At 40.8% G+C, this 22,553-nt stretch overlaps 1 protein-coding gene across 1 annotated transcript in view; it reads left to right on the top strand.

The window, feature by feature from the left end:
* LOC147901695 (uncharacterized) overlaps positions 1–18,791 on the top strand; it is a 48,365-nt gene extending 29,574 nt beyond the window's left edge. The window contains exons 3-6 of the mRNA XM_087374955.1: positions 4,731–4,781; positions 5,735–5,826; positions 5,961–6,038; positions 17,923–18,791. Coding sequence (XP_087231081.1) covers positions 4,731–4,781; positions 5,735–5,826; positions 5,961–6,038; positions 17,923–18,067 — 366 coding nt within the window. The 3' untranslated portion in view covers positions 18,068–18,791. The remainder of the gene's footprint in view (positions 1–4,730; positions 4,782–5,734; positions 5,827–5,960; positions 6,039–17,922) is intronic.
* Positions 18,792–22,553: the final 3,762 nt, after the last annotated feature.

Below are 22,553 nucleotides of genomic sequence, written 5' to 3'. Positions count from 1 at the left end.
ACTTGAGATCTCTCTAAGGTCACTAGACCTTACCAAGTGCTTACATATCCACCACCTAGTCCAACACCTAGGTAGGACTATGGACCCTTTGAGTGATGATTCCAAATGAATCACTCTTTTAAATGTCCTAACTTCTTAAGATTTCAACTCAACTAATCTAGTCTAACTTCAAGTTACCAAACCTATGGCCATGTATAGCACCCTCTTGCTTGGGAAGAGCCCAAGTACTACCTTGGCTCATCAACCCAACCTAAGAGAATGACTTAACCATCTCAAGTACTCCAACTTCAAGACTCTTGGCACCATGGATGCCTTCCAAAGCCCAACTTGCCCAACGTCTCTGTATGATACCATTGTGTACATTTCCAAGGTAATAATTGTGCACGTGCTTAATTCTTGAGTTTTTTCCTATTTCTACTGTATGATCCTACATGCAGATGCATCTACTACTTCATTATCCTACATGCATATGCATTATTAATTCTTTCTTGTCCTAAATGCTCATCTTAAGTTTAAGTAGGTCAATCATTTGACCCTTGTCATCACCATACAATTGTGTATTCCATTCTTTTCTAGATGACGAGTCACTTTTGTAGCCTTCGTTCGAGTTTCCTCCAACTACTCCAAATTCGTTTACCATCTAACCTATTTATGGTTAGTCCTCCAAGTTGATACATCACTTGTTATGTCCATTGTTCCTAGAATTTCACCATCGTATTTCCATGGAACATGGCATATATACCTAGCCATATCCTCATCACTTCCTAAATGCTTCCTCTGATGTAATCTCTTTCATGTACCACCACTTTGGTTTTAGTCCAAGATTTTGATTTGTAGCCTTTCTTAGTGTTTGCCAAATTTTATTTATTTATTTAATAGTAGTGTTATATTGTCTTTTCTCTCTCCCTTTCTTTCTTTCTTTCTTTCTTTCTCCCTTTTCTTTTACAAAGTGACCACGCTTCATCAATGTACTTCATCCCACCGCGCAAATATGCCTAACCCCTTTTTGGTTAAAATTTTTTTTCCAACCTTTTTTCTAACCTTTTCTTATGTTTCTTTCCTTTGAAAAAAAAAAAAAAACTTCTTTTGATTTATATAACTTTTGCTTTCTATTCTGAGATTATTTTCTTTTAATCCTCGTTTTTTATTTTAAGCACTATGTTTTAACTTCCTTTTTTTAAAATTCCTTCTTTTCCTCTTATTTTCTCCTTTTTAAAGTCTTTATCTTTATCCCTTTATTCTTTTTCTAAATTAAGTTTTTTTTTTGCAGTGTTTCCTCTTTTTTTTAATTAAAATATTTCTTTGCATTTTGCAATGTGAGGAAAGGGGAAGGGCATGAGGAACTAGGAGTAAATAAGGGGGGGGGGGGGGGACGAAACTAAGGAGAGGGAACTAAGGAACTTAGAGGGACTAATAAAGAGAGGGGGGCTGATTAGTGACGGCGGCAGTTGGCAGCTGCAAGCTGACATCGTCGACGGTTGGGGGGCAGAGGCGGCTTCGACATGTGGCGACGGCGCGGTGGGGCAGAAGGGGGGTCTATTCAGAGGGCAGGGGAGGTGGCTACCGAGCCAGTCATTGCTGAAGACCAAGCCGAACCTGAAGAGCCCCCAGAGGAGATACATGCTGCCATTGCCGATGTTCACGGCCTCTCTCTTGCGGAACAATATGACTATGATTCTTGGGCTTTCTAGGCCCTATATGATGTGTTTTTTTGAGTTGTGTCAATAAAGGTTCTTTGCCTTGAATAGTCTATCTAAAATGATTGTATTTGGAGTCAATAAGGATACCTTGCCTTGGATTTGTCCCCCAAAAATGATTGTATTGTCTTTTACTACTTTGGTATGATTGTATTGACCACCCAGTTCAGAGTAAGGGGGGTGAGGAGTGATGGTCTACCCTTGCCGGTCGCAAGTTGATTGAGAAGTCACTATCACACGGGAGGTGTTGGATAGTTGGACTTGTTTGTTGCAGTATTGCGAAGAGGAGGGGTCGGTCTACTTCTTGCGTGTTGGGTCCCACACTCTTTGCTCTGAAGGGGGGTGTTGGAAAAATCATAGCCAAAGAGTGTGTTTTAGTGTGTTTTACTAGGAGTTCTAGTAGTAGTTCTATGTGTGAGTGCCACTTGTCACTTTGGGAGTGATCCCATATACAATTGGTACTATAAGTGTGTGCCTATTCTATAAATGCTTGTACTTCTCACGTCACATCAATGAAACCAAGACTCAAGTTCTTGTAGTCATGTGAGTACTTTGTCATTTCATTATTATGTTTTCATGCGAGTATCATTACCTCTCTTCCTAGCCTACCCCCTCTCTCTCTCTCTCTCTCTCTCTCTCTCTCTCTCTCTCTCTCAACACCATGTTTCTAACAAACAATATGGAAGGTGTGGGAGAGCAAAAGAAGGAATTCACATTGGGAGAGAGAAAAAGAAAATACACAGAAACTAGGGGCCATAAAGAAGGGCTGCCCCCCCCCCCCGCGAAGCTCTTTATTGCAATAGAAAATAGCTTTGTACAACTGGCTCTGAAAAGAGCATGAAGCTTAGTACAACTCTTGAATGAATATGGGAGCCCTGCAAGTTGTTACGACACGAGAGTATCTCAGGGTGGCAATTGTTTCATGCTTGGCTCTTCATGCTTCTTTGGTTCAGCAAGAAGGACTCTATAGTTGCTACTTCAAGATGTGAAGCTGAGTATAGGGCAGCCTTCACAGCTGTGTAGAGTGCGTTTGGCTTCGTACGTTACTTGCAGACCTTGATGTTTTGTAGACCTCCTCTACCATGATCTACATTGACAGCCATAGTGCTTTGGCAGTTGCGTGTAACCCTGTCTTTCATGCGCATACCAAGCACATTGAGGTGCACTATCATTATGTTCAAGAGCGCCTGTTAGCTAGACATATACAGTTGTCCTATTTTCCCACAAAGGATAACCTAGCAGATCTATTAACGAAGGCTCTACCACGACCCAAGTTTGAGGCTTTTGACATCCTTTACAATTGGCACCATTTATTGCATGATGTTGATCTCCCTATACTATCATAGGTTTCTATCTCCATCTTGGACGAAAATATGCAACCATGATATAGATTCCAAGTATACCTAAGATGTATCTAGGATATTTCAGCCATACCGGTTTGTTAGCACTTAGCCCTAGTATGGCCTAGGCCAGTTAGGACCTTAGTCAACTCTTGGGTTGACTTCATTGGTCAACTCTTGGCTGACTTTGGGACCTATATAGGCACCACATGTGATTTCTTCATTATCCATTTGCAAATACTCTTAGTTCCGTCAGTTGTTGTTGCTCCTTGGCATTCCATTTTGCATTCCATTGCTCCTCGCATCCAACAGATGCCGTTGCGGAGTTTAGTGGCGTAAGATATAGCTTCAGCTCCCCGTCGCTCCCTGCCCCTCCCTCAGCCTCCTGCAGCCACTTACTGATCTTTCTTTCTCTCAGATCTGCCGTTATGGCAGCCTCTCTCAGGTCCCTATTTTGCTGCTAGTACATCTCCCTCATGTCCTCTTCATATGGGGGCTCCCAGGTGGGGAGGTGACCACGATAATCTCAACATGATCCTCCTCATTTGGGAGCTCATAGATAAGGCATTGACCAATGTTTTTTGGCACCCCCTCTTAATGAATAGAATAGGACAACACCCGCATACGCTAAATGAGATGCTCTGCAGGAAAAGCACTCGAAAGAAGCGAGTCGTTGGACATCCTCCAACATAGGTTACTACACTTGGATGACTTGCTCGTACGCCCTAAGGAAGTGGCACCAAACCTCCATATGCTCCATCCGGGTATAAAACAACATGTCAACCGGAAATCCGCTCCTGATGCAGTGACATATTAAAACTAATGAGGTCATGCCAGGATTAGATGGGGAGGCTACAATTGATGATGAAAGGCAGATGGATTGTGAGGAAAAGGCACGTGCAAAAACACTCTAAATTTTTTTAAATCCAATTGAGGCTAGATAGATATATGTTTGTACCGTAATGATGGATATGAAATCTTCATCTTGTAAGTTTTCAGCAAAACTGTGGCCTACTGATATTGAGGTGATCTTTCTATTTGTAGCAGTGCATCATCCTACAGCTAGCTTTTCAAAGTTTTTCTTGCTTGGAAATGCTCATTTGAGAGCACTAAAAAAATTACAATCGCCTTCAGCGGTAGGTGAAATAAGGAACATGCCCAAATTGATCCTCTAAAAGAAAAACATTTTAACCTCTTGATGCTCTCACACATACACATATCCACAATCTCACACACTCTGGATAGCATCTTGATCATTGCTCTGGATCTGTAATATTTTAAAAATAATAAGTAAAAGTGAGACATGTTTGCGCACTGAAGTAGTTTGCAGCTGTGCTTTGAGCGTGCAAGTGACGATAATAATCATATTAGTCAGGCTAGTGTACCAGTCTAATTTGGTTGTTATAAGTTTGTCAACATTTTTGATGGTATACAATAGATTGTTCCTATTGATTTCATTTAATTCAATTAGTATTGGACGGTTTTATGTTTGCAACCTCAATGTATTCTAGCCCTTTCAGGGTTCAGTTCAAGAAAGTCCCTTAATATTTCTTGTTCCACCTTAACTTTCCCTTGAAATTAAAGAGAATAAAGATTAAAGTGAAGAACACATAAATGTTTGCACAAACACATATTTTGTTGTCTGTCCTTCAACTCATGAAATTAATGCTGCTACCTCTGATATTTATGCCAGGCCAAGGAATTGAGATCAGTGGCAGACAAGATGATTACTTTGGGAAAAGAGGTCTGCATTGTTGTTGTTTTTTTGTTCTTTGGGTGGTTTCACATGTGGTTTATCTATGGTGTTCATAAATGCCAAATCTATGAGTATTTTCTGTCAAAATTGATGAAGTATCACTTGGAATGGGGCTTAGATGTATTTTTTACACACGCCTTAACATCTTGGTCTATTTTGAATGTTATGGCATCCTTTTGGTATCTGTCGTGAATTTTTAAAATTTCTCTCTTCTTTCATGTAGTGCCTTATCCTTACAAATGTAGATACCTTATCTGGTTATGTATCAGAGAATGTCACTATTCGTGTACAACTCGAAACCGTCATAAGCAAGCAAAAGGCTAACATAAACCAATCCAACACAAGGAAAAAGAAAAATCAAAGCAAAACAAAGCAGAACAAAAAGGATGGGAGAACAAGCATTACAGTTTCTAATGAAAGTACAAGCAATTGCCACGACAACAGTTGGGGAAAAAAGTTCTAAAAATGATTGGAAGCGATGCCGGCTTGAATCATGGAGCTCAATATTAGTATTAGTTATTCCAATCCAAAAGTAGTGTCTTGAGAGCAATACATTTAATTAGTTCTTGCTGTGTTCTGTCTTAAACTTTACAAACGTTTGTCTGGCTTATGGGAACGATGTTTACCAAGGACGAGAGAAAAATGGACTTTAAATGAGCATTGGCACCAAAAGGATAGATGGCACTATGTTAATAGATGATTGAAGTCTGCATTCTCCTTTGCTCTTTTCTGTATTGCCTGCGAGTTTTATGTGAGGTCTGGCTATGAGCTCTGTTGTATACCCAATGTAAATATTTCCATTTTCCAGTAATAACAGTTATACATTCAAAAGTTGATTCCTTTGTCAAGAAGGGAACTGAAGGATAGATTTGTCGTTTTCTCTTCTGCTGGATTGGAGAAATTAGCTAGTGTAAATAGGGCTGATTAAGGCCAGTTATCAGGGATCACTATTAGCAAGAAGACGAGCAGCAGCCGTTCTGCGCGGTGATTTTGAACTTCACAAGCTTTTCACAGAACTTGCGGAACGGTACAAGTAAGTGACATGTAGTCAAATATAACCGCATCAGAATTTTGTAACTATATGCTTCAATTTGCTGATTTTAGCTTAAAAAAAAAAGCAACCAGATGATTTGAATTGCTGATTTTAATACTAGTGCAATTGTTTAGAGATCGAGCTGGTGGTTACACAAGAGTATTGCGCACTCGCATAAGACAAGGAGATGCAGCTTCGATGGCTTATATAGAGTATGTGTTTTGCCTCTTATTTATAGACAAATTTGTTTTTTATTCTTGTGCTGTACATTCCTACATTAATACGCAAACACTTTAGCCTTCTTTTTTCTAGAGTTAACCTTGTGTGCCCCTTCAAATGTTCTACAATGAGAATATTTTGCCATTTGTTAAGGATAGTTAATGGATTGTTATTCCTGAACTCTTGGAACCTTGGATGTTGTGACTTCTTGCATCAGTTGTCTTCAAGGTTATGGAGTGAATAATGATGGTGCATTGGGTCTTGAAGAGTTCTGGAGGGTGTGGAAAATTTGAGGTTCAAGGAAACAAAATTTTATAGAATCATTTTGTGCTGTCCACTAGATCAGCTAGGTTGCTTTCTAAAGAGAGTTTGATTGAGCATGCTTGTGCTTTCTAAATTAGGAATGTAAAATTTGCCTCTTTGTAGGAAGCGATTCATACCTTTTAGTTTTTTTAATGTTTTAAATATAAGAGAGAGAGAGAGAGAGAGAGAGAGAGAGAGAGAGCGTTAATTCCAGTTTTTTGTTTTTTGTTTCTTGACTTGCTTGTTTATTTTTGCTTAGTCACCTTCTTCCTTTCTTCTTTATTTCTTGAGCAATGAACCAAAATGAAAGTACTCACATGTAGACCAAAGAGCTTGTAGCTTGATACTTGATTGATTTGACACTAGACAAGTACAGCTCTTATATAAGAGCACACACACACATATGAACACCTATGCACACCATGGCTCAATTGCTCACTTGTAAGACCCCCATTGAGGAGAAGCTAGGAGCATGGTAGCATAGAGCAAGAAGGGATGCAGATGCATCCAGGATCAGCCTTCCATCTTCCTGATGGAGGGGGCTGCATGTTGGGATATCTCTTTGCTGTTTGAGACAGCTTTGATGAGGAAGATGATGAGACACAATGCCTCATATGATTCGCCTGAGATGATGATATGGCATATGGGCCATATGCCAATCAGTTTGACCTTTTTGGGTGGAAAAACAGCCACGAAATGGAGCGACAGATGATATGGTAGCAGCTTCGTGTGACAGCGCATCCACATGAAAGATCAGTTTATGTGGCATTATCGGCAGATGACACGGCGTTATCCACATGGCAGGTCGGCAGCTGGTTGGCTGCAGGTTGGCTAGGTCGGCCTGATCTAGGACTGGTTAGTCCAGCCTCATCCCTTTACTTGGGCTAAATAGGTGGAGGTTGCACCTCCTCTTTCCATCACGCTCACAAGTGACTTTGCACCTCTTCGTCACTAGAAGTGAGCAAGAGTGTTCAGGCAGTATGCGGTGTGGCACATTTTTCCTTCACCTCCTACCTTGCGAGTTGTGCAAGGAAGGCTACGGAAATCCAATAGAGGAGAGTGTGGCTTCTAGATATTGTACTTGTGGCAGAGCTTCAGTTCTTAGCCTGATCGGGTTTTGTATTTTAAGATCTTATCCTCTCTCTCTCTCTCTCTCTCTCTCTCAGAGTCTAGCCGACGACGCGGACGTGAGCGAGAGCCAGAGCCACGACAGTTGCGCTAGCGACAGACTCACACATCTAGGTCCATGACATCTCGTCTTTGCTCTCTGCCGCCCCACCGGGGTTACCGTTGCCCTCATCCATAGGGCCACCCGTCGCCCCCGACGACCGAGCTCGACTAGGCCGCGTGACGTCAGAGGCCAATCATCTATCGCAGGGTTTTTTCCGACCTCCCATTTGACGGCCCCTCTATGATTGGTCTCTGACGATCACCACCTGCACATGTATACTGTATCTCCTCCCTCTGTCCCATTTTTGATGCCCCTCCCTTCTTTTTTGTATCAGCTGGAGGTAGACACATATTTTTTGTATCAGGACTAGACACACAGTCCTTCATAACCTCTTTTTTGTTGAAACGGTTGGCTGGCCCGTTTTGAGACCGCCACCGTTATGCTCATTGTATCAGTTCTCTTTAGTCTCATAGACCTTCACGGTCTCCCGAAGACTTTAATAAAATTTCTTTCTTTCTTTCTCTCGCCCTAAGGTAAAGATTACCTCTGCTGATATACATTGCATGCATGGTGAAATCCCTTACATGGTATCAGAAATAAGTGGGTTCTTTTGAGAAGACGAATTGAAGAAGACAACAGATCAGTTTGCCTGCAGCTCATGCCTCTCCACGCATTGGATGGAGTTGATTTCCATCAGCAAGGAGAACCTTGAGTTCAAGGAGGCCTACCTCACCAGGTAGATCTGCATCAAATGGGGCAGCAGATCCTCGGGATCTAGTCAGCAAATCAGGAGAAGGATTGCAGCAAAGCAAGGCAGCAAGTCTCAATTCCAGTTGGCCATATAAAGAAGAAAGGCATCTCAATTTGGTGTAATTTTTAGACAAGTTTCCAGCTTTTCATTTCTTCGTGTTTAGCAAAAAATAGAGCAGGAAGGGCTTCAACCAAGTACCTTCCATTCCCATCCCAAAATTTGAGGAGGTCAAAGCTGATGTATCTAACTATTGTGACACAATCTTTATATCTTATCTTTTTGTAATGATATCTACTTTATTTGTGTGAAATAAGATTATGGTAGAAGTGATCGAGTGGTGGCTTGGCGACCATCACTTTATTTTCCATTGTATAAGATGTTACAAGGGATTGAGAGAATGAGTGGAGTGAATCATTATAAATACCATATATAATTATTATAAATATCTTGGTATGGGATGAGAATTGATTGGGAATATGATTGTCGGGACACTTTCTGCAGAGCTTCAGGCTCAGTGGCAAAAGCAGGGCATGCCACTCTCAGTGGTGGTGATCGGGGTTGTCTTAGAGCAGCTTGGCTGCCACAAGATACCTAGAGGGACTCTTTTCAGACTTTTGGCTGCCACAAGATACCCAGAGGGACTGTTTTCAGACTTTTGGGCATCCCTATGGGCTTTGAGGTGTCAATGAAGGATACATGGGATTGGTTTCTTCAAACATTAGCAAGACATTGGAAAAATGGAGAGGGTTTCAAGTGAATCTACCAGGAACGAGAATGGTGTTGGGTCATTGTATCTTTCTGATAGCCATCTTTTATCTCTCCTGTTGGTTCCCTTTCAAAGTAGGGTTTGACAAATTCATTAGCAGGTGCAGGTCTTTTGGGTGGGGGGGTGATAGAAAGTCGGATGGGCTTTTTGTACAAGGCCTAAATAGGAAGGTGGTCTAGGGGTTATTGATATCCAGCAAGCTGCCTCTAAACTCTCAGCAAGCACATCAGTGGAAAAATTACCCTATATTGTCTGCCATATGCAATTCTGAGCCATTATTTTCACAGGGGAGGGCTTTTGAAGCAACTAAGAGTCATTATTTTCACAAGAAAGGATTGTTTATAAGCCTTGAATCTATCTGGGTTTCATTCATCCACAAAGATACCCCCCTTAGTGATAGAGATTTTATCAAAGCCAGCCTGTTCACAAAAGATTACAAAGTTGAGGACAGTCTATGGCGCAGACAACAATTAAGGTGAAATCATGGCTTGAAAAAAAGGAGAGAATTCAGACTCACCAATCAAGACACTGAAATAATTATGGGCAGACTCTGGGAACATATAATGGACAGGGGGTTCCTCCTCAGTATACATGAAAAGAGCTCACTTGGGTGGGATCTACTCATTTCTTTCCCATCCCTCCTCCTTCAGCTGATATTGAGGAGGTCTTCAAAGTTCTGCACACCAGATGGGAGTTAACAGACATCAGAGCTTGCTGCTTGGCTAGGTTTGATAAAGTATGGATCAAGACCATTCCGAAAAAAATGTCTCGTCTCATGTTGCCATTCCTACACAAGGTTGTCTAGACTAATGCTAGGGGTGAAAGTATTGGAAGGGTGATGGAAATGCAAACACGGTCCAGGTCACAGGGAAGACATTTTTCACCTCTTTATAGCTTGTCATAATGCTAGAAAAGTTTGAAATCTAGTGCAAATGCATTTAGATGGACCCATCAATTTGAAGGCAGTTTTGCTAGGAGAGCCAGCATGGGTCAAACAGGATGTTTGGATTCAAGTTAGATCACATGCCCTTTGGGTTATATGGATTTTCAGAAACAGCTTACAGTTCAATCAAATGATTGCTAGGAACATAATAGATTGGATCATGAGGTCTTAAACTACATTGAAGCACATGCTCAACTTTAGAAAGAAGTTGAGCCCCATGAACTTGAGTTCCAGAATTTCCTTGTCAAGGTGGACCAGTCTAATGAGCCAAGCCCCAGCAAAGTCAAAGAAGAACCAGTCTGAAGTAGCAAATTCCAGTGTTACTTGTTTTCGAAGTTTGAAGGGACTTTTTTTTGTTGTGATGTTTACCTGTTCTGAGATCACAAGTCACAGGCCATGGCTGCTTTGTACAGCTCAGCAGAGGTTGATTTTGATTGGATCATCATTGTAAATCTTTTGCAATAATATATATACAAACTCACGTTCAGCTTTTCAAAAAATCGGGAATCTGATATTATGATAATTATAGAAACTAGGGAGAATGATACATATAAAGAAGTGGTCCCTATGTCCATGCATGCTCAAAAACACAAATATGGCCACATGCCCGTCATATGGAAGGCACATGAAGGAGCGTGGAGCCGTTGGTTCTGTCGAGGGAGAGCTAGTTGATCTCAGCATTGGCAATTCGCTATGAAGCTTTGTGGAACAAGTATAAAAGGATAGTTTTGCGACTCATGGCCTCTTCATCAAAATCCTCTCTAAGTCTTTCCGAAAGGGGGCACATCAAGATGAGTAAGTTTGTCATGGTTTTGGAGCCCCGTCGCTTAAAGGTGATGAGTGAAGACCCAACATCATACATGGAGGCACTTTGCATTGTAACAAAAAGGAAGCAACTCTATAAATTGAGCCTTCATTCATGACTACTTTAGCACGGACGACTTCAACTTTACAAGCAGAATTGGTGGCAACTCCTCAAATAATGATGTTCTACACACACACACACCTTTTTTTTTTTTTTTTGGTGAAAGCAGATTACTATATTAACATAAAATCAATGTACATGACATTAGACTCCAAAGGAGAGCCCAATGAAAGAACTCAAAAACAGTGAGAGAACACTTCAAGGCTAGTAGCATCCAAGTCCCTTGCAGCAAAACTATCATATAAGGATTGCTTGAGGGACATTCTGAAGAAAATATATGCCTGAGGAAACTGTTGACCCATCCTGGAATGCAGTCTCTGTGTCCAAATGGTCCATAGTACCCATAATGATGTTCTACACACACACACACACACACACACACACACACACACACACATTCTCAATTGATGGTAGAGTTTGCAATTTGAAATTGCAATTGATAAATGCACATTGGTAGCCTAGATCACTTTGAAGTGAAGAGAGACCTTGAGATAGGAATGGGGTTACTTGTTAGGAGTATAATGAAAAGGTCATTATCACACCTAATGTCCTAGGCTAAAGAAGAAAAGGTAAAGCAATTAGCATTGATGGAAGAAGTTCCATTACTGGGGAAAGAGGACGATGTGTTAGGAAAATGGGATGTGGGAAAGCAAAGGAAGAAGAGGATTTAGAAAAGGAGAAAGAGCTTGAATCTTGAAGCAAGAAATAGTAAGATGATGTTGAGATTTAAAGTAACTTGTCCACATTCACTATTGACACATTGTGTCGCATGGGCTGGAAGGATTAAGTCTGTAATGATGCTCCCAGTGGTTTGTTGGGGATGTCGTGAAAGACGCCTGCATGCAGAAAATAGTCCATATTCAATTGTTGCAAGTAGATGCATGTGATAATGGGTGTAAGCATCATCTTGATGATAATGCTTTTGACTTTGGAATTAATATGGATGCTCATGCTCGTTACAGTTTGATGCGTGTAAAGGATACAGACTTGGAATCTAGTGCCATGATAGAAGTCTCTAAACAATGCTATGCAAATATATAATGCCTTGTGAGAAGAAGAGACCACATAGCTATGTGATGCTAATAAGGGGTCCTTGAGGACTTGGAGCTTGAAGGTGCTTGCATTAAATATTATCCTTGTGGTGTTGACCAGCTAAGTACAGAATTTGGTGGCCTCACTATAGTTAATTATGAAGATGTACAGAATGAGGTGCATGTCAAACATTGAGTAGGTGGAGCTTGCATGGTGTCAAAGACACTAAAATGTTGGCATGTATACATGGCCAACACTTGCTTGATTACACTCACGTGGATGTGGAGATAGATGTTGGACATGGGGCTTTGTATTGGAAAATATATGAGCATGTGGTGTTAGAAATATTGCAATATTAAAAGGTGGTGGCCAATGTGTTAATTAGTCAAGAGGGCTAGGGGCCTTTGTTCCTTCTAAGGTTTCCCCTTGTCATAGTTAGTGATTGAGTTAGTTTTTGAGTGAGGCTTAACTCACACTAGGTTTACCTAACTCCATGTTTTTGCTCTCCCCTCCAAAAATTCCTTGAGCAATGGTGCCCATCACCCCTCACAGACACCCAGATTTGACACACCTACGCACGCATACTATACGACATTCCGCACTAGCTCGTGCTTGACCTTTCACACTAACCTCGTCCTACCTCTTGACTCTTTTCACCAAGGGTGGTATCAAGGACGCAGTATTGAAGATTCATAATGGCCGAGCGAAGATCATGAGGGGTTACACACTGAGTTCATTGCATAGGGGATTGAGATCTTAGCCCCAATCTTAGCAAAGCTCTTCAATGAGGCAGTGTGCATTGGCCTTCAAGTTTCCACATACATGGACTCTTAACACCATCACACCCATTCACGAGGTAAGGGATGCCATGAGCTTGGAAAACTGCAGGACCATCATGATCGGGCATGTCATGTCTAAGATATATTTATCAGTACTTGGTGTCGAGGTCAGTCGACTCGCAAAGATGCATGGACTCAGAGTAGAGGGGCAAGTCGGCTTTCGATGTGACCGCAGGATCATGGATCACATACTGACACTTAGGAGTGTTATCGAGGAGGCCAGGACATGGAGACAGAGAGTCTATTGTTGCTTCGTGGATTTTTGCAAAGCCTTACACTGATCTGTTCTGGTTTAATATTCTGAAAGTTCTCAAAGGTAATCTCCCTTTTGTAACGTAAAATTCCAGCACATGATACAATACCGAGGGCCCACCTTCTTAGACGATTACAAGAGCTGGGTTACGTCTAAGAAGTGTTATGACACTCTATGAGAGGGTTTCAGGCAGAGTCCGATAGGAGCTAGATGGACAGAGTAGATCATGAGCACTATTGAGGCTAGTTTAAACTAGGTGCCCTCTCTTACCAACCCTGTTTGGCCTCTACATAGATGAGCTCAAGACATTTATGGAGACACTAGGGGGGGCTGAATGTTCTCTCGTTGGTTCCTTGATTCAGATCTTGTTGTATGCAGATGACGTTGTGTTCTTATTCTCCTATGTAGGGTGCCTCTAGAGACACTTAGTTGCAATATAGTCATTTCGTAAGCCGCATGATTTGAAGGTCAACCTTTGTAAGACCAAGGTCATGATCTTCAACATATCCTGAGCAGCTATGCATAGAGAGCAATTCACTTTTGATGTGTCACCAATTGAGATGTTTCATCATACACCTATCTAGGGGTTCTCTTTTCCAGCCCTATTTCTACGATGAGACCAGTGATGCAGGCCTGTTTGAGAGCAGATACCTCGTTAGCCAGGCTGGAGAGACATTGCTTCCACTCACACTTTTAGGACCCTCAGACCAAGGCTCTCCTTTTCGACTTCTTGGTCCGGCGAGCAGGCATCTACGTTAGCCCTTGTTGGGGACCGGATATAAAAAATGCAGAGTGGTCTTGGGTATATTGTCTCCAAGTTCTCATGCTACCACAGATGATACGCATTAAGCCGTCAGTTTCCCACCAAATCATTCAAGCTGAGTTTGGGTCGTCTCCAATGCAGCTAGATGCAACATTCCATGTCATCAAATATCTGTACCATGTCAGATGATATGGCAAATGCCAAGGCAATGTAGACTACCATGGCTAGCACTATCCTCTTCTATGACCCTAGTAGTAGAGGGTGATCAGAGATGCCGGTATGCACACACATGCAAGTGGTTTGAGAGATTGGGGCTCCACATGGACAGATTAATCCCCTTCCAGTATAGCATTGATGCACCATTTCTCCCACTCGGGTATCATGAGGTCAATCAGGTCATACGCGAGGAGCTTCTATAGCTACACACATTCAAGACCTGGCTGGCTCCGAGTGAGCGTCTAGTGAAGCTCAACGTCTATAGAGATCAGTGTTTGCGCAATTTTGCTGAGGCTCTAGGGTATACTTAGATTCACCTTCCCCATTCATTGAGGATCTCTATTGGCCAGTTTTGGGTTTCATCGTATTGACTCTGCATTGAGCGTGGGCGAGCCGAGGGAGTGCCCAAGGAGAGGCGCATATGTGCCCTATGTGATCTACATGAGATCGAGTCAGAGGAGCATTTCATCTTTAGGTGCCCTGTGTACTACGAGATCTGAGGCCGCTACTATCAGAGATGCCTGGCTGTCTTTATCCATGAGCCAGTTAGGCACCAAGAGCACTCACTCAGATCACAGAGATAGGGATGGGACACATAGGCATACTCCTCTCAGAGTATGATTACAGAGTTATTTTGGCCAGACCACACAAATTACCACTCCACGGGCAGTCTGCGAGGTAGAGATCCAGAGCCATTGATATGACACACCGAACAAAGAGTGGATGCATAGATTTTGCTTGGAGACATCCCTTCCATGTCCAAGACCGGGGCACGACCAACAAGGGTTATAGTGGCCCTTGTCAGATACAAAGCCACCGCAGGGACCTCCAATATCTGCTGTACCGGACCAGACTTGGCATTGGAGTTGATGTGATATGATGATGATGTTATTGATGTTATGACTATGTAGTACAAATGATTTTATGACTATGTAGCATTCAACATTCAGCATGGGTGATGATGCTCGTTTTAGTAGCTTCAGCCTTTCAGCTTGTTGTAATAGGTTTCTCAATCTCATAGACCCATTGGTCTTCTGAAAATTTTAATAAACTCTCTCTTTCTCTCTCTCTCTCTCTCTCTCTCTCTCTCTATCTCTCTCTCTCTTTGTCACAAGCATGCATGTGCAGTCCTTCAAAGCCTTTTCCACAGGCCTTTCCCAACTTACTATTTCCATCTGTTTTATTGTTCTTGTTTGGAATTTTGTTTCTCTACAGTTCAATCAATGCAGAGATGTTAAGGAAAAGTTCCTACATGAATCAGTTTAGATTCCTCAAGGTCAATTATTGTGTCTACCAGCTGCAAATTGTAGAGCAATAATAGAGCCATTAGGAGCAGTCTACCCACGGTCTTTGTTAAAACTCACTTGTGAGGCTCATGTTGTAGAACCATTCCTTACTACAGGTATGCAAAATTAGGGGTGTAACACTTAAAAGACATGCATGTCTGCATAGCTAGGGCTCACTCCAGTCATATATTCTTACACACGACATTTTGCTATGCAGGGCTCACTTTGGTCATACATTCTTACACGCGACATGTTTCTATATGTAACGAACTAACAATCATGAACCCTTATATATAGTTGCTACTGAGTTTGAACCCTACAAACTTGACTTTCTTGAAGATACTGTTGCATGGAGCAGATATATCAAGTATATAAGAACTGCTATGTGGCCATATAATCTGAACTCAATTACAGAGCCATGCAAGTTGAAACGATCATCTATACTCAGATATGCAAGCTACTGAATGCTAAAAATAACAATCATGCAAATTGGATATGAGGGAATCTGCCATGATGAAACAGCCATACGACTATTACATAATAAGCAGTAACTGTAAAACATGCTTGTAAAGCTCGGGCACAGATGCAACAGCATGCCACATTTCTGGGAATAATTCTGATGCTTTCATGGCCATCCAAATTTGTTTTCTTAAGAATTCATTAAGACCACACTTCCGCGATGACAACGAAGGAAAGTATCTCAGCTCCACGAGAAACACAATATCAGATTTCATTTCATCTCACTCACCCCAAGCCATGGAGCTCTATGCAAGCCATAGCTACTAGGAAACAGCATACCCCCATCTCGAACAGGGAAAAGGATATTCCAGGAAGGCCAGTGTCTCGGAAGTCTGGAAAGTTCCCAGAACATGCACCTGGTCTGGGACTCCTAAGGAATGCTGTCCCGATGTTCCATGAATGTGGTCCGGAGCATCGTTCCTGGCATTCCGTCTTCAGCAGCCTGGTGTTGCCTTGTGGTTGGGCAAAAAAGCCTGAAACAGTGCCATTTTTGCACTATTTGTTGTCGCCTCCTCTGAGCTCTACCTCTCAGCCCTCTATCAGCCCCTCCCGAATCCTCTCAGCCCCTCCTCTAACATCCTCTAAGCTCTTGGGCAGCAGGTTTCAGCCCCTCCTCTTAGGCCCTCTTCCCTTCTCTCACTGCTCAACCTCCTTTCAGCTTTCCAGCCCCTCTTCCTTTTTACTGCAATCCTCAACCCCCCAGGCTCCCCCCCCTGCGCCTCTCTCTCTCTCTCTCTCTCTCTCTCTCTCTCTCTCTCTCCCCCTTTCATTTCGCATTTTACTTCCTCCATGGCTCTTCCATGTGGCATTGAGACCGACCATAAGTCTCCTTGGTGGGAGGAGGTTGATTCCCTCACCAATTGCTACAAGGCTCAAGGATGAGCACTCAAGTGGAACGGCCGCTTTTGTAAAGCCAAAAAGAGTGGAGACAGAGACTGAGTGTGGGCTCGTTTATTGGGAGTGAGGGGCAAGGCATCGTCACTTGCCCTTTAGTGCCAGCAGCAGACCTTGCATGTTTGAAGGCACTTGCAAAGAGGTTGGTCAGTATTCGAACATGACTCGTGATTCTTGATTCTCCATGTTGAGGACTTCATTGATATGGTGAAGGAGATTGTAGCATTCAGATCGGCTTTGAGTCCATCAAAGACATATGGCTGAGATGTGTGATGGGAGATGTATGGAGTGACACTAGGAGCTGCTCTATTCAAGGTATTGTTGCATACTGTGAAGGGGCTATCTTTTTCATTAAAGCTATTGACAATTCAGAGGAAGGAAAGTAAGATGAGAGGTTGGCTAACATATGGATGAAGGCCATTGATTATGTGGGGGCAAACAATGCTATTCAATTTGTGTTTAATGGTGAGAACTCCAGTAAGGCAATAGGAAAGATTCTTGAGGATAAGTACTCTCACATTACTTTCACTCCAAGTGGTTAGTTGGATTGGGAGGAACACTCCATTAAGAGGGGCGATCATTTTGTTACTTTCATCACTCGCCACCACTATATGTTGGTAAGTATGCTCTCTGATCGATAGTTACTAAGATGATGTATCATCATCCTTGGATTTCATGGGATAATGCAAAAATGTGGATTTCAATTCCCTATGGATTTTTGTGTGTTTTCGGAAGCTTGTAGCTGAAATGGAATGTTTAGAGCTGTTGAAAAGTGATTTTGTTTCTCATACTCTGGTATATATTCCATGTGATTTGATGACATGTCATATGAATGTGGCGTTTGTGTTCCCCCGACCTGATACGTTCCCGTTCTGGCATCTGACATTCCCGGAACTCTCCCTGGGCAAGGTGATCATGTTGAAATAGCCTTCACGAGAATCTTCACTTGGGCACTTAATAATGTTCAAATATCAACTAAATTGAACTCCCAAAATGCTATGGTGGATGGGTGCACTCCTTGTTCTAGCTGTTTCACAAAAACCTGTTCCGGCCAGTAGTTAAAGCCTAATTTTACAAGGCTTTTGCCCTAAAATCCACCAACTAACTATAGCTAGGTAGGATGTAATAGTTGCCATGCTTGGAGGTTCTTAAAAAGGGAGATTGGGAATGGGGAGAATGTTGGGGTAGGACTGATGCGTTTTCCTTCAAATTGCAGATTTGTGGACAGGGCCAATGAGCTTCGTCAGGCCAAGCCACCTCGGATACCACCGCCCCCAAAGGCTCCAATAGCACCATGGATACAGTCGCGAATGAAACAGCATTGGGCTGCGGAGATATTTAGTCCTTCTACTGGCCTCTGATTCTGTTTGGATGACTCAGCATCAGGGGACTCTCAGGGTTTGGGTGCACAAACTGGTTTATTACTTTCTCGATGTTACTAATGGCATAGTACAAGATGGGTTGGGGGGGGAGGGAGATGCAATGCTCAGTGCAAAGGTGAAGGTGTGCTACATACTTCATGTCAGATATATTGAAGGTTTTATCATAGTACTAGAGTCTGCTGTCAGTTTCGATCTCAAATTTTATTCTCATAATCAAAAGAAGGATCTTTCAAAGAATGTTTTTGATTTTTGATCTATTCCACAAAGGTGACATCTGGAGAAATCACTCGTAAGTCTGAGTATATTTTGACGGAATTAGAGCTCTCTAGCCATTGGAGTGGCCCAACTTGGGTCAACCATCCAAGTTCAGAGGTTTTATCCAAGTACTTGAGAGCCTTGTTTCAATTTGGATCAGTTCATATTCTTAGAATCAAAATAAGGACCTTTCAAAGAATTTTTTTGATATGTCATCCAATCCACAAAGATGTTATCTAGAGAAATCACTCTGTGAGTCTGTAGTATATGGAGTCGGAACTGAAGCTCACTAGACATTGGAGTGGCCCAACTGAGGGGTCAACCAAACAAGTTCAGATTTGCTTTTAAAGTTCTTAATATGAGCGTTGTAAATTGTAATAATAGTTTGCTTTGTAGAAGCTGATTTTTAAATCTCTGTTCCATACCTAAGCCTTCACAAGAACGGGTTGAGATGACAATGTGATGGCCTTGTCATTTATGTCATCAATTCTAGGTAAGCATTGAAAACATATATTATTCGATCTCTACTCAAGGTTGTGGAAGCCATACCTTTATAGATTTGATTGCCATAGGCTTTGTTAATTAAAAAGGACCTACTGGCTGGAAGTGATTGATCCCTTTAGGCTCCGTTCTACGTAAGTGATCCTTATAGTCTTTACAGGCTGTATCCTTTGTCCCCATCCTCTCTTTCCCTGCTCTAGTTTGTGTACACATGCATGGCAAACAAATGCAACTACATCCCATCTCATATATGCATGCATAGATGCATGGGCATATATGTGCATGCATATGTTTACCACGCTGTGCATTTTAGATTTTTGTGCTACTCTTTCTTATAGTTCTTCCTACTAGCCTTGAGTCCCACATAACTACAATCCTTATTGAAAGATATTAATAATTAATAAATGATGTCATTTTGCTAGTAGATTGCCTTGGCTCAGTTTTAATATTTAAAAGCAAATAAAACTACAATCTCAGTTAGCTTCCTTTCGTGGTGATATCGTTATGAATTGTATTTGATAATTTCAAGGGGAACTGAGAAGATGCCAATATGAAGCCTAGATAATATAGCCACCTCAACCACATGGCCTTGAAAGAAAACATGGCAAGAGAAATGGATCAAGGTGTTGTATTGTGAATTTTGTTTTGGGTCACATTTGCAATCTACATTATTAAACCCAAGTTGTGAGTTTGTGGGCCCAAGTTGTGAGTTTGTGGGCCAGCTTTTTTTAAGGTGCGATAGCTTTTAGATTTCTTTGATTTCATTCCCACAAATCTGGCTTCATAGCATATGTTGCCGAGTGTTGAGGTCATTAAATATATTAGCTTTTGCCTTGTTTACTTATATAAAGATGGATTTACTCTCAAGCTTAGGCATATTATGATTAATCTCAATGGGTGTGGTTATGGAAAGGCATCCAACATTTTCAAGCACTCATGCATAGGGTGAACTGGAACTCAAGAATATGTTGTCCTGGATTTGTTTAACCTTGACACCTAATGTGTAATGCAATGCATATGAGACTTTTTGTATTGATTGACCTTGATCTCCTTGGTCAGCTTCTTGTTGTTCTTTGTGATTCACATTGAGTGCTATGCTAGTTAGAGCATTGATTTTTTGTCACGTTGTCTATCCAATCATGAATCCTTATTGCTTAAAATAGCTATCAACTTGTTGTACCAAGTTGTTGGGGTTTGTTTAAGACAAATAAAGCTATATGGAGTTTGTGTTTAGACCTTTCATTAAATTTCCAGCACTTGCCTCATATATGTCGGTTCTTACAAGTCTCCATTTAGGAATGTAAAATGTGGCATCTATATAAAGCAAATGTTGTGCATACCCTTTTGTCACCTATCTTGCTTCGTATCTTTTGAGGGTCCTAGCCTTTTTTGCTTGGATCTTTTGTGTAACTTGATTGTTACTTGGCTTTTTCTCAGACATTGACACTACTCCCGACAAACCCTTTTCCATAAAGAACAATCGAACTTACAATTGAAAGTTTTCCCCATCAAGCTTTGGTAGAGAGGATGCGACTACTATGGCCTTCACAAGTTTTTACTAGCTTTGGAGGGTGAACATGGACTAAAAACATGCTCTTGTGGAGCATAAATACTTAGATACCTACTATTTTGTAATGTATGGATTGATATATATATAGTTTGGAGAAGGTATATTATAGTTCTAACTTTCCCTCCAAAATTCAAATTTGAATCTTATATGGAATGTATATGGCTTAAAAAATCCAAGTAGGATGTGAACTTTTCTTTTACCTTCCCCAAAGGGGGCCCTTTATCTCCCCTAATGGTGGCTTGGTATGGGTTGATGATAGACTTTCTATTTTGTAAATATGGTAGCTTCCACGTTGGTACTCAAAAATGAAACACATTATTTACATTTCTTCTAAGATAATGCAAAACTATTTTATACTTCTCCATTAAGGAGTAGATACTCATCATCTCAAAGGCATTGTTCTAGGTACATGCTTCAGATTTGTCTTTACCCTGTTAACCAAATCAATAAATACATAGATTAAAACATATCCAAATCTATAGCAACAAAATATAGCACACATCAAAGATAACAGATGAAGGTACAAGAACTTACCAGATCATACTCTCATGAGAATGTGTATGATCCATCAATGCTTTAGTCATAGAAGTTTACAATGCCATAGATTGAAAAATAATAATGAATATGGAATGATGCACCTTGAAGCTTTATCACTTACACTTCCCTTTAACCTAAATCTAGAAGGGATATCTACTATAGATAGCTTATAGCCTTTCTTAGGGATATTTGGTGCAAAATCCCTCATGTCACAATAATATAGATTGTAGTAGTTAATCCTTAAAGGATTCAAGAGAGGACTAATTTTTTTCATATGCTCATCAATCTATACAAGATGCAGACTCTCTCACCTCTCTCCTTCTTTAGTCACACACCTTCACTATGCGCTAGAAATCATTTGGACATGGGAATTCCAATTTACTAGAATCTTCTCTAGTTTTTTAAAATAAAATACATTTTTGTTTTGACAATGCTTAATGTTAATTATACAATATTTCCAAATAAGAAATTTGAGGTTATAATTTTTTTAAATGCAATAAAGAATGGCTTCAATTACCCATAGGCACTCGAGATAGGATAATTAGAAACCATTTGATCCCATGATTTCACATTGAGCCTAACCATCATTTGCTCTTGCATCTTCATATATATCTTATGTCTGCACAAATTTGGGACACAGAGAATTATTCCCATACACCTTACCTTAGACAATGACCAAAAAATACACACAATGACAAAAATATCTATCAAAGAGAGAATAGGGTTTTTAAAAATGTTCTGATATTTCATCAAGGCTAAACTCCCATGGCTTCACCCAAGTGAATGCAAAAAGACTAACATCACAAGAACTGCAATCTATTCTATCGAGAATCCAGTGTTCTCGACAAAGTGAACATCACAAAGGAACTCTCATCTACACCAAATGTGATCAACCCAATTGTGCCACAATCTTTTATAGTCCTTGTTCACATGTAGGATGGAACCCTTAAACAAATAGAAGAGGAAGACATTGGAATCCTTAAATTCAAGGTACCATCTGTGATGGCAATGAAACTGGTCGGTGGCTTGTGGTTAGGAGTCTTCATCTAGAAAATGTTCTAATATCAAGAGGCAATTTACGACTAATAACCTTCTTTCATGGATTGGTAACTAAAAAGGTTTGCTTGGTGCTACTTTTCGTCACATGCTTCATAGATGTCACATAGGAAAGATAATAGGGGGCTACTCTTTGCACTCCCTTCCTTGCTTACAATCCTCAGCATCAATGGTCTACATCAAGAAAAGGAAATAATTTTGCAATTGAATTAAAATCCATTGTAAACACTTATCTCATTAATTTTGGATTTGTCAATGTACAAATTCATTTTTATAGATACTTTTAGACTAGTTTTTGGCTAGAATTTAAGAAAAACCTCACTCTTCTAAGCACATATGAAAACATAAAAACAAGCAAAATTTTAGAAAATTTTAAAGGAGATGAAATAAAAATTATAAAATTTAACGTGACATAGATAAGTTACACCAAAAGATAAGATTCAGCAGTTGTTAACTTTCGTAAAAGGATTGTATTATGTTAACAAATACCTTCAAAAGTGCCACTTTGCAAACTATCATAATATTTATAATGGTGTTAACAAACAC

This window comes from Dipteris shenzhenensis, chromosome 5 (genome assembly GCF_047967505.1).
Source record: "Dipteris shenzhenensis isolate YYH24624 ecotype China chromosome 5, Dip_SZ_1.0, whole genome shotgun sequence".
NCBI classification, from domain to species: Eukaryota; Viridiplantae; Streptophyta; class Polypodiopsida; order Gleicheniales; family Dipteridaceae; genus Dipteris; species Dipteris shenzhenensis.
Note: the sequence above shows the minus strand (reverse complement) of the source record. Positions and strands in the feature narration are given on the sequence as shown.